Source organism: Balaenoptera borealis (genome assembly GCF_965194805.1).
Source record: "Balaenoptera borealis genome assembly, chromosome: 17".
Lineage (NCBI taxonomy): Eukaryota > Metazoa > Chordata > Mammalia > Artiodactyla > Balaenopteridae > Balaenoptera > Balaenoptera borealis.
The window spans coordinates 45,807,136-45,823,200 of NC_138876.1; the positions used below are offsets into that span (position 1 = coordinate 45,807,136).

General features: G+C 33.4%; 2 protein-coding genes and 1 long non-coding RNA gene across 3 annotated transcripts in view; 2 read left to right on the forward strand and 1 right to left on the reverse strand.

The window, feature by feature from the left end:
* TMEM64 (transmembrane protein 64) overlaps positions 1–4,166 on the forward strand; it is a 38,267-nt gene extending 34,101 nt beyond the window's left edge. The window contains exon 3 of the mRNA XM_082364085.1: positions 4,041–4,166. Coding sequence (XP_082220211.1) covers positions 4,041–4,151 — 111 coding nt within the window. The 3' untranslated portion in view covers positions 4,152–4,166. The remainder of the gene's footprint in view (positions 1–4,040) is intronic.
* Positions 1–16,065, forward strand: part of LOC309615025 — a 511,470-nt gene that overhangs the window by 400,343 nt on the left and 95,062 nt on the right. The window lies entirely within an intron of this gene.
* The window catches only part of LOC309615020 (endoplasmic reticulum transmembrane helix translocase-like), a 76,705-nt gene that overhangs the window by 23,087 nt on the left and 37,553 nt on the right, over positions 1–16,065 (reverse strand). The window lies entirely within an intron of this gene.

Here is a 16,065-nt window from a genome sequence, read left to right on the forward strand (position 1 = left end):
ATTCCTTCCCTCACTGCTCCCCATTTTTTCAGTGACAGACTTAATTACCATTTCTGCAGGGGACACTGTATAGAGGCTCCATGGGCAAAAAGGAGGCCCTAATAGTCTCACTGAGATATAAGAGACCAAATAATTTAAAATTATGTCTCTGTTGGGTATCACAGCTACTCTTGGCTCATCAGTTAAGAATTAGCCTATTTAGATGCAGCTTTTACTACCATTTAGTATCACATAAGTACACTAAATTTCTTGCCTTGTTACTCCTGACAGATGAGCTGAAAACTCTTCGTGTTGATTTAACTTGAAGTCAAAGTCAAAATTGATAAAACATTTTAAAATTTTATAATCAAATTAGAAATACCTCTCTCATTTTGACTTACTCTTTCATATCATCATTCAAAGTAAAAAAATAAATAGAATGTACTATTTTTCTTACAGGGATTATAATATATTTAAACTTTTAGCTGTTCTGTTAGCTGGGAATGAGTGAGCGGGACTGTACTATTCTTGTAACATGAAAGAGGCAGTTCATCCCATTGTTAAATCACACATTGAATTCTCTCAAATTATCCTGTCAAGTTAGTCTTCTTACAATAATTATTCCAAAGCATTGTTCTTGATTTTTATTTTAATAAACTGATGCACGGATCATCTGCAATAATAAAAGTGTGAAAATGTCCAGGAAAGTTTTTTAAAAAAGGTAACAAAAGAGGACTTTCTGTGCAAAAATGTCATATGTAAAGTCATTGAAATCAGAAGAAATACTTAGATTAATGGAACAGAAGAGAAAGTGTAGAATCAGACCCATGTATACATAAGAATATATTATGTAAAGAAGGTGATATCAATAAATAGCATTGTGAAAGCAAGCTATCTTTTGAAAAAATTAAGGTGAATTTAAGATTCAAAGTGGAAAAAAAATGAATTACAAGGTGCTACCCTCAGAATTAATGAACAAGGATAAATTTTAAATTTCTAAAAATAATTCAAGCCTTAATTCCACCTCCCTAAAATGTTTAATTTTTTCAACTATTATCCTATACATATTGTTTAATGCAGACATGTATGTTCATTACGTTTTACATTCCATTTTATTTAATGTTGTATGATTTGTCTTAGGTCTATTTAGTATTTTTAGTTATTTTAATGAAATCTTATCTTTTTAACAGGTATATATAATTCACAACTAATAATTTAGTGTAAAGATTTTTGGATTTTTTCTCTATAAATATGTGTCTAAATATGTTTGTATGCATTTATCTCACTGACAAAAATGGATACATACTATCGCAATCCTTAATTTTTTTTCTCTACACAATATATTTTAGAAACGACATAACCTTTAGACTCAAACTCTCTCATTTTGAAGTTCAAAACAAAAAGACCTCCTGTGGTTTTATTTGGAAACCAAATTGTAAAGAAATCATTCTTTTCTAAATTAATTTCTAGGCTGCATTTAAGATTTTTTCTACTTTGTTATCTATTTTAAAGAATATACTATTTCTAATTATTTTTATTTTTATCTGAGATTCTACTTATTTTGATTGATTAATTTTTACCACTTGCACGTTTTATTATTTTACTTTATAATTTAAAAATTATACTTCTCCCTTTTCCTTTTTCCATTATGGTGTTACTTGTATGATGTGCACTCTATTTACATTAATATTTTAATAACGTTTGAAAGTAAATATCCTACTTTTAACACTTTATAAATGAGTTAAAGCAATTCACAGTCATGATACTGCAATTATCAATTTATAACTATCTAATCAAGCATCCTATATTTTTGTTTCTTTTTAAGGAGAGAAAAATAATTTTATGCTCTTTAGTGATGTTTTCTGTTCCCTCATTCTTCATCATTAGTTAAATGGGAAAGTCTTTTTGTTGTTAGTTTTAACTAATGTTTCAGTATTCGTAATAAGTAGTAATATCACATCCCTTACCCTTCTAGAGTATTCATAATTACTCTTGTTCTGTCAGTAATTACATCAATTTCTAGTTATAGTAAAGTTTTTTTACTCATCTCTAAACTACATAATACTTATTCTAAATACTGAACTGCCTCTGTTGGGACTGCTTTATCCCTGTCCACAGGTTCTCTTGAGTTTTCTAGAGATCTTTACAGGAAACATATAGTTGGGTAATAAATATTGCGGGTCTAAAAATGTTTTTAGGTACTTTTATACACAGATGATAGCTAGAGTAAACAGACTAATCTTTGACTACATACTTTTAGTTTTTAATTCAACTTTTTATTTTGAGATAATTGTAAATTCAATTCACATGCAGTTGTAAGAAATAAGAGAGAGATCTTGTGTACTCTTTACCAATTTCCCCCAATGGTAACATCTTGCAAAACTAAAGCTCAATATCACAACCAGGATTTTGACACTGATATAGTCAAGAAACTAAATATTTCCATCACAAGAAAGGAAATTTCTTTCCTTTTATAGCCACAGCATGTTGTCCTTTTATAGCCACACTCATTTCCCTCCCCCCACCTCCTCCTTTATCCCTGGTAACCAATAATCTGTTCTTCATTCTATAATTTTGTCATTTCAAGAATGTTATGAAAATGGAATCATACAGGATGTAAACTTTGGGGACTGGCTTTTTTCACCAGTATAATTCTCTGGAGATACATCCAGGATGTTGGATGTATCAATCATTTCTTCTATGTTATTTTTTCTAAAAGTTTTATAGCTTTATAGTTAAAGTCAGTGATTCATCCTTGACATTGAAAATTTTCCCAGGACATGTTTGATCTTGGTTTCTGTTTGTTGGTTTTCTTCTTTACTTCCTCCCCAACTCAAATCATATTTCTTAATATATTGAAAGGCATCTTCAGTTTACAGTTGTACCCTTTATTAGTGATTCTGGGGGTTTTTTTGTGTGTGAATTCTTTACTTAGCACTTCTATTACTCAAATATTTGTGTCTGTATCTTTTCTTTTCACTGGTGCATATCCTGCTCTTAAAACAGCACCTGCCACGTGGTAGGTGCTATATAATTAACTGTTAAAGGATTAAATAAATGAATATCTTTAATGTTTCTCAGCTTATCTGTCATTTTCTTTCTCTGTTATTTTCCCCTAGTATTTTGTATTTCTTCCTTAAGTTTATATACTACTTCACAAAATTCAATTATGGTTTTTGTTTGTTTGTTTGTTTGTTTTTTCTAAAAGGTACAGATTCTTTTTTTTTTAACATCTTTATTGGAGTATAATTGCTTTACAATGGTGTGTTCATTTCTGCTTTATAACAAAGTGAATCAGTTATACACATACATATATCCCCATATCTCCTCCCTCTTGCGTCTCCCTCCCACCCTCCCTAGCGCACCCCTCTAGGTGGTCACGAAGCACTGAGCTGATCTCCCTGTGCTATGCAGCTGCTTCCCACTAGCTATCTATTTTACATCGGTAGTATACATAAGTCCATGCCACTCTTTCACTTCTTGATTGGACTATTTATTCCAATGATGATAATAACTTGTTTCAAAGACCTGGTGTTTATAAAATATTTTGAGATGGAGTGCAACAGTGTCTCAGAGGAAAGCCTGGGGTTGCTCAAGGAAGGAGCACAAAGCCTAGTGGTGACCTAATGAGGTCATGAGATTGGTTTTATACATGAGGAATAAATAAACACCCTGTGTATAATGTAAGTCATGTTTCTCACTGTGATAGGAAGGAGCTACAAGTATGGAAAGCAGGAATGTCAGAATGAACTTTTTGACATTGGATTAGAATTTCAGTCTTGATTTTCTAAACAGAGATAGATATATATAAACATATATTTATATATAAGTATGTGTGTGTACACATATGTTCTATATGCATATAGATTTTTTTTTTTCTATCTCTGTTCACTGAGATGGTCTGGGAGCAATGGCACTCCAATAATAATGAGAACACCTAGTACCCAGATCTTGGTTTCAAAATGCCATTCTCTGCTAGAAGGAACCAGTGCTCCTTGGACAAATGGTTAATCCTAGCTGGGACAAATGGCTAATCCTAGCTTTTTTTTTTTTTTCACCAGGCAAGGGCAGCTGTGTTCTTCCTTCTCAGACACTTTCTCACCCAGCCTGACGATGACCCGGCCTCATTCCCACCCCACTTTGTCCCTCCTTTGGTCTCGCTTTTGTTGTGAACAGAGCAGGACTATGTGGTCCTGGAGCTGGTTTTTTGTGGTGAAGAGAAGGAAGTGATCGAAGAATGATAGGACATCTCAAAACAAGCAAATAAACAAAACAAAAAAACCAGGAGCCAGCCTGAAAGGACTCCTGCTGGCCAAATCTGGAACAATTTGATCACCAGCGTAAATAAAGATTAAAAACAAGTCATAGCCCATTAGTGAAATAGGAGTATATGAGTCAATACTGAAAAAAATTAGTAAAGAAATGGGAAAAGAGAAAGCTCTACTTTATAGCAGAATGCCAACTAATAAATCTAGAAGATATTGTGGAAATAAAAAAATCACCATCCAGCAACTACCATACTTGTGGTGGAGAAATCTGGCTGGTACCACCTTTAACCAAGTGCATATCACCAGAAATGGTATCATCAAAATTATATACCACCTATACGGTGGCCATGGAAGTGCCCTGCTGAGAGAACATACCTTGGAGAGAATAGCTGCTGACACTTCCAGCCACTATCCCTATGAATGCTGAGGTCCACTTCTCCTAGTCTACTCCCAGCCAATCACTGAGCATGGTGGGGATACTTAAGCCTGTCCATTCCTGCCTGATGTGGGATTCCTCTAACAGGAAACATTTTCTTGGGGACACCCCATCAGTCTGTCTTGAGGTTTTCTCAGAACTGCACAAGAGTGTGAGTTCTTACCTCCTTCTCACCTTTCTCAGGTGTTTGTCCCAAATATTGGTCTAAAGACCCTCTCTCTGCCAATTCCTGCTTCTTCCCCTTTATTCTTCACAGGCATTTCTCCCAATAAGTCTCGTGTTTAATTCAACTTAGCATCTTTTTCTTGGAAGACAATTTGATATGAGGCAATGAGGGGAAAAAAAGCATCACTTCTGTGATATTTATGCCAAAAATGCATAATCTGAATCTCTTTATGAGGAAACATGAGACAAACCCACACTGAGGCATCTTGTAATAATTGACCTGTAATCCTCAAAAGTATTAAGAGTATGAAAATAAAAGACTGAAAAACTGTTCCAGGTTAAAAAAGTCTAAAGAGACAATACAACTAAAATGTAACATGTGATCCTGGATTGACTCTCTTAGTCACAAAGTCATTATCAAGATAATCAGAAAACTTGAATTAGTTCTTTGTATTAGATGGTAAAAACGTTTTGATGGCAGGAGAAGAAATACTCAGTGAAGAATTTAGGGACTATGAATGCATCATCATATCTGAAACTGAGTTCAGGAAGACCTTTGTCTTTGCCCTATACCTGAAAATTTCCTGTAAATTTGGAATTCTCATTTTTCAAAAAGTAAATCTGGTGGTATGTGGAGTATGGATTAGAAGAGGCCAAGAAGTAAAGTCTCCAGACTTTCACAGGTGCCCAGATGAGAAAGAGTGGGCCAGCAGATTTGGCAACCAAAAATAGATTCAAGGTAGATTTAAGTGATAGAATTAATGACTCATTAATAAATTGGATATGGGGGGCGTTAAAAAAAGGGTTTTTTTTGTTGGTGGTGGTGGTGTTTTTTTTTTTTTTTTTGGCCGCACCAGCCAGCTTGTGAGATCTTAGTTCCCCAACCAGGGACTGAACCCAGTCCCACAGCAGTGAAAGCATCGATTCCTAACCACTGGACCACCAGGGAATTCCAAAAGAGGTTATTAAAAATAAATTTTTGTTTCTGGCTTTAGCAACTGAGTGGAGGCTAGCCATTCAGTGTAGCAAGGAAGAAGAAGGGGTTAACAGGTTTGGGAAGAAATTCATGAGTTCTGTTTTAGACATGTTATAATTAAGAATCCTAGTATTAGTAGGCAATTGGTTATATGGGTCTAGAACTTAGAGTAGAAGTTTGGGGCAGAGATGTAAATTTAGGAGTTATTAGCATATAAAAGCCATTGAGATGAATGAGATCACCTGCAGAGAAAGAGTAGACATTGAAGAAAGAAAGTCCATAAATTAAACCTGGATGATCTCCAACATTTGCGTATCAGTTAAAGGAGGAAAGCAGTTAAGTAGACCAATTCTGATGGAACCTATTTAAATAATTGCTCATCTGTCCCATACTTCTAAAATGCAAAGTAGATAGGATCTGCATATTTATCCAAGAGGAAGGCGTGCCAGAGTGCTAGGTTTGTCAACTCCTCTCTCTCTATGGTAATTTTCCCTCAGGCTACGTGGACTGACCATGCCTTCCTTCCAGCGTTATCCTCCATTGCAATAGTAGCTGAAAACAGATGAGCTCTAAATCTGGTTTTAAATTTGCACAGGCAATAATAGGCTCATTCCTTATAAGAACTTGGGAATTACTGTTTCTCCTGGGGCTCATTTAGAAGCTTCCTAGCATTAACAAACATAACTATTTGCCTTATTACATATATAAGAGAGAGAAAACTACTCTCACTTTCAATTCACTATCAGTATAATCATCAAAGGGGACTGTAAATGAGAGTTTTCTTAAGAAATATAATTAGCTTGAGACTACTTAAGTATTCTTTCACAAAATTTTAACTCTGTCTCTGAAAGATACAAAACATATGTGGATTGATTTTATATATTTTACATGTTTGCTATTACACGAGTTCAATAAAAATAGCTGGCATTTTTATTTTTAAAGATAGGTCATTGGCTTTTTGGGTACCCCAGTAACTGGTGAATGGGAAAGAAAAACAAAACTAAGTAGCCATTAAAACAGTTCTTCCTAGAAGCAGGATAAAATGGATGATCCTGATGACATTTTGGCAGGGGGATTTCTAGGAAGTCACAGATATTCATAGTGATTCCAAGGAAGATATCTGGTCCAGTGTCCATAGGATATGTACTTTGTACACCCTTAGAAAATTGTATTAAGAGAGATCTTTAGAAAGCTGATGTTGAAAGACTTGAAGAATCTTACTTGATCTGTCAATTTAATAGAAAGAGTTCTATCTCAGCTCTGCCATTCACCTGTGAAAGACTTCACTAAATGGAGTTCGGCCCTGACATTTCCCTCAGTTCATGTTTTCTGTCCTTCTCATGTTTATGAACAAGCATAGCTAGAGTTCCTGGCTCTAACCCTCCAAAATTTTAATAGTAAAATCAGTAGTAGTAGCATATTCAGTTACTTGAATGGTATTTGCCATTGCACAGAGTAAAAGAAGGGGCCAGCTGGAGAAAGTCTCTCTTCCTTATCACTAGCCTGTACACAACTGCTTTTCTTCTCTTTCTTAGAATAGACCAGGGACCCTGATTAGGGCTCAGCTGAAGCAGAAATACAGAAACCAGATGTTCCATGGAGTCTTAGTCATAGGTACTAATGCATATTTAATTATTTTACTTCAACACCCTCATTCTCTCAGAGGCACTTGTCTTATTCCCTGTTTTGTTCATCACTGTATTGCCAACACCTAGAATAGTGCTTGGTATCAAGTAGATACATTACAAACATTTGTTGACTTACTGAATACTAAAATTAATATGACCTTGTGTAGATGGAATATGATTTACTTACTTCACTGTATTTAATAAATATTCAAAAATGTTGACTCTAGGGAATTCCTTGGTGGTCCAGTGGTTAGGACTCCGCACTTTTACTGCCGAGGGCCCGGGTTCAATCCCTGATCAGGGAACTAAGATTCCACAAGCCACGTGATGTGGCCCAAAAAAAATGTTGACTGTAAATAATTTTTCACTTTTCATATGTGATATAAATGCTAGGGAATATAATTTAATACCCATAATTATACTATACCAGAGACTCTTTCTTTTTCTGCATTATTGAAAACAAGAACATTTAATTTTTTTGTGAATTTAATAGAAACTTTCTGAATACTTTCACAAATTCACTGAGGGATATTGTAGAGCTCAGTGTAATAAGTACAGTCATTAAGGTTTAGAAATTAGTTTCTTTCTTTACTTTCAGTAATTCAATGTTTATTTTCTTAAATATTTTATCAATACCTTAGAAATTTTCATATTCCATAAAAATGGGGTAATTTATTGATTAATTGATTAACCCTTTGATATTTGTATAGGAAGTATTTTTCCCAATTTATTTTCATTTTATTTTTCTTGGAGTTTTATAGATATCTATAATAGACTTAGATATAAGTTGTTATATGTAAGCCTCATGGTAACCACAAAGTAAAAACCTACAGAAAGTACACAAAAGGTAAAGACACAGGAATATAAGCATACCACTACAGAAAGTCATCAAATCACAAAGGAAGAGAACAAGAGAGGAAGAAAGGAACAGAGAGGAACTACAAAAACAGCAAGAAAACAATTAACAAAATGGCAATAAGCACATACCTATCAATAATTACTTTAAATATAAATGGACTAAATTCTCCAATCAAAAGACATAGGGTGGCTGAGTAGATTAAAAAAACAAGACCTATCTACATGCTGCCTACAAGAGACACACTTTAGCTGTAAGGATATACACAAACTGAAAGTGAAGGGGTGGAAAAAGATATTCATTGTAAATGGAAACCAAAAGAAAGCTGGAGTATTTATACTTATATCAGACAAAATAGACTTTAGAACAAAGACTAAGAGACAAAAATAGTAATAGACAAAAAGGGGTATGATAAAGGGGTTAATCCAACCAAAGGATATAACATTTAAAATATTTATGCACCCAACATAGGAGCATCTCAATATATAAATATTAACACACCCAAAGGGAGAAATAGACAGCAATACAATAATAGTAGGAGACTTTGATACCCCACTATGCCAATTGATAGATCATTGAGACAAAAAAAAAATCAATAAGGAAACATCTGCCTTAAATGACATGTTAGACAAGTTGGGCTTAACAGATATTTACAAAAGGTACCATCCAAAAGCAATGGATACAACTTCTTCTCAAGTGTACACAGAACATTTTCTAGGATATATCATGTGTTAGACCACAAAACAAGTCTTAATAAATGTAAGGGGAGTGAAATTGTATCAAGCATTGTTTCTAACCAATGGTAGAAATGAGAAATTAATTACACAAAGAAAACTGGAGAATAAATATGCTGTGGAATAACAAATAGGTCAAAGAAGAAGTCAAAAGAGAAATCAAAAAATACTTTGAGACAAATGAAAGTGGAAGTGTAACATACAAAAATTTATGGGATACAATAAAAGCAGATTGAAGAGGGATGTTCATACAGATAAACACCTACCTCAAGAAACAAGAAAAATCTCAAATAAACAACCTAACTTTACAGCTTAAGGAAGTAGAAAAAGAAGAACAAACAAAGCCCAAAGTTAGAAGGAAGGAAATAACAGAGATTAGAGCAGAAATAAATGAAAGAGACTAAAAAGACAATAGTAAAGACCAGTAAAACTGGTTCTTGGAAAAAAGTTAACAAAATTGACAAACATTTAGCTAGAGTCAATGAAAAAAAAGATTCAAATAAATAAAAATCAAAAATGAAAAAGGAGATATTATAACTGATACCACAGAAGTACAGAGGATTGTGAGACCAATATGAACAATTATATGCCAAAAAACTGGGCAACCTAGAAAAAAATGGATAAAACTCTAGAGACATACAACCTACCAAAACCAAATTATGATGAAATAGAAAATCTAAACAGACCAATAACTAACAAGGAGATTGAATCAGTAACCAAAAACCTTCCAACAAACAAAAATCAAGAACCGTATGGCTTCCTGGTGAAATTTCACCAAATATTCAAAGAAGAATTAATACCAATTCTCCTCAAACTCTTCCAAAAAATAGAATAGTGGGGAACTCTTCCAAACACATTTTACAAGGCCAGTATAACCTGATACCAAAACCAGACAAGTTTGCCGTACACACACACACACACAAAGAGAAAATTGCAAGCTATTCCTAATGAATATAGATGCAAAAATTCTCAACAAAATATCAGCAAATCAAATTTAACAATACATTAAATGGATCATACACCATGATCAAATGGGATTATTCCCCAGATGCAAGAATGGTTCAACATCTGCAAATCAATCAGTGTGATACACCACATTTGTAAAGTGAAGGATAAAAATGATATGATCATCTCAATAGATGCAGAAAAAGAATTTGACAAAATTCAACACGCATGTATGATAAAAACTCTCAACAAAGCATGTATAGAGGAAACATACCTCAATATAATAAAACCTGAAAGCTTTTCCTCTAAGATTAAGAACAAGACAAGATGTCCACTCTCACCACTTTTATTTAACATAGCATTGAAAGTCCTAGCCAGAGGAATTAGGCAAGAAAAAGAAATAAAAGGAATTCAAATTGGAAAGGAAGAAGAAACTTGCAGATGACCTGATATTATATACAGAAAACCCTAAAGACTCCATCAAAACACTATTAGAACTAATAAAGAAATTCAATTAACTTGCAGGATACAAAATCAATATACAAAAATATGCTGTGTATGCTTATTAGTGTATGAGCTATCATAAAGAGAAATTAATAATCCCATTTACAATTGCATCAAAAAGAACAAAATACCTAGGAGTAAAGTTAATCAAGCAGGTGAAAGATCTGTATATTAAAAACTAAAAGACGTTAATGAAAGAAATTGAAGAAGACACAAATAAATACAAAGATGTTCCATGTTCATAGGCTAGAGAAATTAATTTTGTTAAAATATCCATACTATCCAAAACAATATACAGATTCAGTGTAATTCTTATCAAAGTTCCAATGGTATTTTTCATAGAAAGAGAACAAACAATCCTAAAATTTATATGGAACCACAAAAACCCCAAAGAGCCAAGCAACCTTGAGAAAGAATAAAGCTGAAAGCATCACACTTCCAGATTTCAAACTATATTATGAAGCTATAGTAATTAAAACAATATAATTTTTGTAATAAAAACAGACACATAGATCATTGGAACAGACTATAGAGCCTTTACAACAAAGGAACCAAGAATACACATTGGGAAAGGAGCAGTCTCTTCAATAGATAGTGTTGGGAAAATTGGACAGCCACATGCAAAAGAATGAAACTGGACAACTATCTTACACCATACACAAAAATTAACTCAAGATGGATTAAAAGCTTGAACATAAGACCTGAAACAATAAAACTCCTAGAAGAAAACATAGTCAGTAAGCTCCTTGACATGGGTCTTGGCCATGTTTTTTTTGTATCTGACACAAAAAGTAAAGCAAAAAAGCAAAAATAAACAATTGGGAATACACCAAACTAAAAAGTTTCTGCACAGCAAAGGAAAATATCAACAAAATGAAAAGTAAACCTACTGAATGGGAGAAAATAATTGCAAATCATATATCTGATAAGGGGCTAATATCCAAAATATACAAAGAACTCACACAACTCAACAGCAAAAAACAATCCAATTTAAAAAATGGGAAGAACACCTCAATAGACATTTTTCCAAAAAAGACATTCAGATGGCCAAAAGGTACATGAAAATATACTCATCATCATTAATCATCAAGGAACTGCAAATCAAAACCACAATGAGATGCCACCTCGCACATTTCAGAACGGCTATTATCAAAAAAAATAAGAAATAACAAGTGTTGGCAAGGATGTGAAGAAAAGGGAACTCTTGTGTACTGTGGTGGGAATGTAAACTGGTGAAACCACTATGAGAAATGGTATGGAGGTCCCTCAAGTAATTAAAAACAGAACTAGCATATGATCTTGCAATTCCACTTCTGGGTATTTATCCAAAGGGGAAAAAAACACTACCTTAAAAAGATATATACATGTCCATGTTCACTGCAGCATTATTTACAATAGCCAAGATATGGAAACAGCCTAAGTGTCCATCGATGGTGACTAGGTAAAGAAATTGTGGTATATATCTACAATGGAATATTATTCAGCCATAAAAATAATACAACGTTGCCATTTGCAACAACATGGATGGATCTTGACAGCATTATGCTAAGTGAAATAAGTCAGGCAGGGAAAGACAAATACCATATGATCTCTCTTACATGCGGAATCTTAAAAAAAAAAATGCTCATAGATACAGAGAACAGACTGGTGGTTGCAAGAGGCCATGGGTGGGGTGAATTGTTTTTGTTTTGTTATTTTAGTTTAAATAAATCTAATTTAAATTTTTTGAAAGAATTACAAACAGTATTAATTAGCAATAATAATTTTAAAAAGAAAATGAAAATAGGCAAATCAGAACAGATTTGTTTACAACTAAAGACATGTCTCAGGGGAAAAAAAATGGTGAAGTTTGCCAGTGAAGCCATCTGGTCCTGGGGTTTTCTGTGTAGGGAGTTTTGGGGCTTTTTTTTAATATAAGAAAATAATAGATACCACAGAAATTTTACCCAGTATCTCCCACTGGTATCATTTTGCATAAGTATAGTACAGTATCAAAACTAGGGATATCACAACTATTGCTACAGTCAAGATATATTACAGTTCTATCACCACAAGAATTCCTCATTTTCCTTTTTCATAGCAACACCCACTTCTCTCCTGTCCCCACCCCCTAATTAATCCTGGCAACCATTAATCTGGTCTTCATTACTATAATTTTGTCATTTCTTTTTTTTTTTTTTTTTTTGCCGTGCTGAGCACCATGTGAGATCTTTTTTCCCTAACCAGGGATCGAACACACGCCCCCTGCAGTGTTTCAAAAATGTTATATAACTCATGGCATTCTGCATGGCGCCCAACTTCAGGAAAGACTGAGGCGCCATCCTTGCGGGGAAACACAAGTAAGGCCGGATCCAGGGCTCAAACCAAAGCCTCAGGCAGGGGGTCCGCAGCCCGCTTTCTGAAGCCCCCAAAACTCTTACGCCCTAGATTCTCAGGAGGCCTGCCATGCAGAATGCCATGAGTTAGAAGCTGGGGGAAGGAGGGCTTAGAGATTCTTGAGGGACGTCCTTAACCTACGTGAAATGTTGGAAGTTGAGGTGAAAAATATGGCTTTGATATCTTCATGGAAAACTGCATTATTTCGATCCTGAATCTGGTTCAGTTCCCTTACTGACTTATTATTATATTAAAAATGTTTATTTAGCAGTGATTGTAAAATGAAAGTAATTAACATGTAATGTTTTTTGTGGGGAGACTAAGGGGAAACAGGTGTTCAGCCTAGAAAAACATTTCTCATTGGATTTCCTGTGAAGTCAGTGTGTCTTGGGTTTAACTTTGAAACAAATTAAAACATTTAAAAATTTTTTAAAAAGTTATATAAATGAAGCCATACAATATGTAATCTTTTGGCAATGGCTCTATTTCACTCAGAATAATTCTCTGGAGAATTCACGCAGACTGTAAATAATTTGAAAAGAATTCAATCTAGTAATGAAGAAAATATAAATGAAGATGATGATGATACTATTTTGTTAAACTACCAAAGCTTAAAAAACAAACACACAAACATCCAACATATGTAACACTGCAGGGAAATATACACTTTCATGAAAAACAACTAAAATAGCTAACATTGATCGAATGCCTATTACTCAGGCAAGGTTCTAAGTATTTTTCTGTTTTAATTTACTAATTCTTACACAACGCTATGAAGTAAGTGCTACTATTATCTCCATTGTATATATGAGCAAACCAAGCACTGAGAGGTTAATTTGCCCAAGGTCATAGAACTAGTAAAGGTCAGAGCCATGACTCAAACATTTATTTCCTAGTTATTTTCAAATAACAGATAAGCATTATTGTAACATCAAAAATTCATCTGCTCACAATTAAAAATCATCAGCTCTCCTAAGGTAGTGACCAAGTGTTCTGGCATCATAATTATTTCAATGCTTCACTTTATCTCCTATGTCCTACAGTGCTAAGCACCAGAGCAACAAATAAAAATTGGTATTATTACCTCTAATATAAATAATAACCAAGTTATTTCTATATTTATAATTTTTAAATTATTTTTTTCTTTTTGATTGTGTCCAAAGGCTCTGAAATCATGATTATCAATACCTAATTTAATAAAATGCTAAAATGGTAAAGTATATTAACATTTTACTTGGTGTCATTTCCCAAGTTCTAAAATATCTGAGGCATCTACAATAAAATGAAATTTATTTCTTAAAATGGGGAATTTATTTTAGACATACACACACAGATATTCAGAAATGAAGGGGAAAGAAATCAATTACCCTGAAAATATCATCACCTAAAATAGTGTTTTAAAACTCTAAGCATTCTTTATGGAACCAGAAATCCACATTAACTCAATGGGTTGCAAACAATCAAAAATATTATGTTTATCTAAATGATTTCTGAGTATATGTAAGTGAAACATAGTAATAATTTATATAGATTATGTTAATCATTTAAATATTGTCTGTCTACTTTTGTAATAAAAAGCTATTTACCATTTTTTCCTCTGATATTTGTTCCACTCTAAAAGTGCTGTTACTGTTTTTCAATTTTAAAACTATATTTTATAAATATATGTACATATATATTAATCAGAGAAAGAAAATTACATAATTATCTTAATGTTACTCAGTTAAAAATAAACTTTTTCTAAACTTAAAAATATCATTTTATGATTACTGTGGCTTGTTGCCTTTAAGTTGTGATTAAAACTACAGCAAAGCATTTATGTTTTCAGGAAAAAGTGTTGTATATATGATCAGCTTATTGTCATCATTATACATGTAACTGCGAAGGTATATAGACAATCTACCCAATATTAACACACCAAAACCAAAACAAAACAAATAAAAAGTAGTCACCGAAATGTCTGTGAGCCAGAGCACATTTGCATGTGAAATCCCTTTCTTCAGATACACAGACTTATTCTTGTCACTAGAAATAATAACAATAAATGTATCTTTCTTTTGACCCCTGCACCATTAGAAATTAAGGTTGAAAATGTGTTCATCTTGGATTTTCTTCTTTTTTATGCTTCTTGAAAGTATAAAATACTATTCCATTCAAAATTATTGTGTAATTTTGTAAAGAGATTCCTTTATAGCAAATTCTCCATAGGTGAAAATATAAAGAACTCAAAATAACTCTCAACAGATTTCAGATATGAATTATATGTTCTAGCAGGAAAAAAGTACCCATTAAATTTACCCTTCTGCCATGGAACATATGAATTGGCTAAATGAGATGCTAATGACATGAATGAGATAGAATCTCTGAAAATTAATTCTATTTAATATTTAAGTATTAACTCTCCTTTCATATTAACAACTATTCGGTTTGATTCACATATTTTGGCTCTTTTCAAGGTAAGTAAAATTACTTCTTGACTTCATGAAATTCACATTCAATTTTATAAACTTTCCAGGTAAGAATACTTATGCAAAACCCATATTGTCTTAGGTTCTTAATAGTCAAAATAAGTAATTTAAATGATATTTTCTTTAATGTAGAAAATAGTTTCATTTCTGAAATGGAACTATGTGTTTAAAATACTGTAAATTAGATCATGTTTGCCCATTGAATTCTATTGTATATCTAGAATTATTCTTTGGGAAAATGTAAGCCACAATCTAGTTTATATGTGACACAGCTCTTAAGGGCAAAGCATGAAGATTTCAATGGTTATAATGTAGCACTAACTCTAGTGACCCATTCATCTCCTGGGAAGTTTGTGTACCTCTTTACTCCGTATGATCTGGCTTACTCATATTTGGATAGTACCAAAGTTTGAGTACAAGGTAACAGCTAACTTTTTTTGAGCTCCTGCTGTGTATCAGACATAATTCCAAGCACTTTCAGGGGTGATTTAACTCTGTGGGGTAGAATTGATTAGCCCCCTTTACAGGCGAGGAAACTGAAAGTCAGAGAGCTCTCATGGCTAAGAAGGGCTTGAGAACACAGTTTGATTTCAGAGATGAGTTTAGGACCACTATGCTATGCTGCCTTCCCATTTTCAAGACTAGAGCTTCTCAATCATGAATGGGTGACAAATATGTTCAGATATGGGCCTTCTCAGCCCTTGGGATTGATGGACAGGACCTGGAGCCC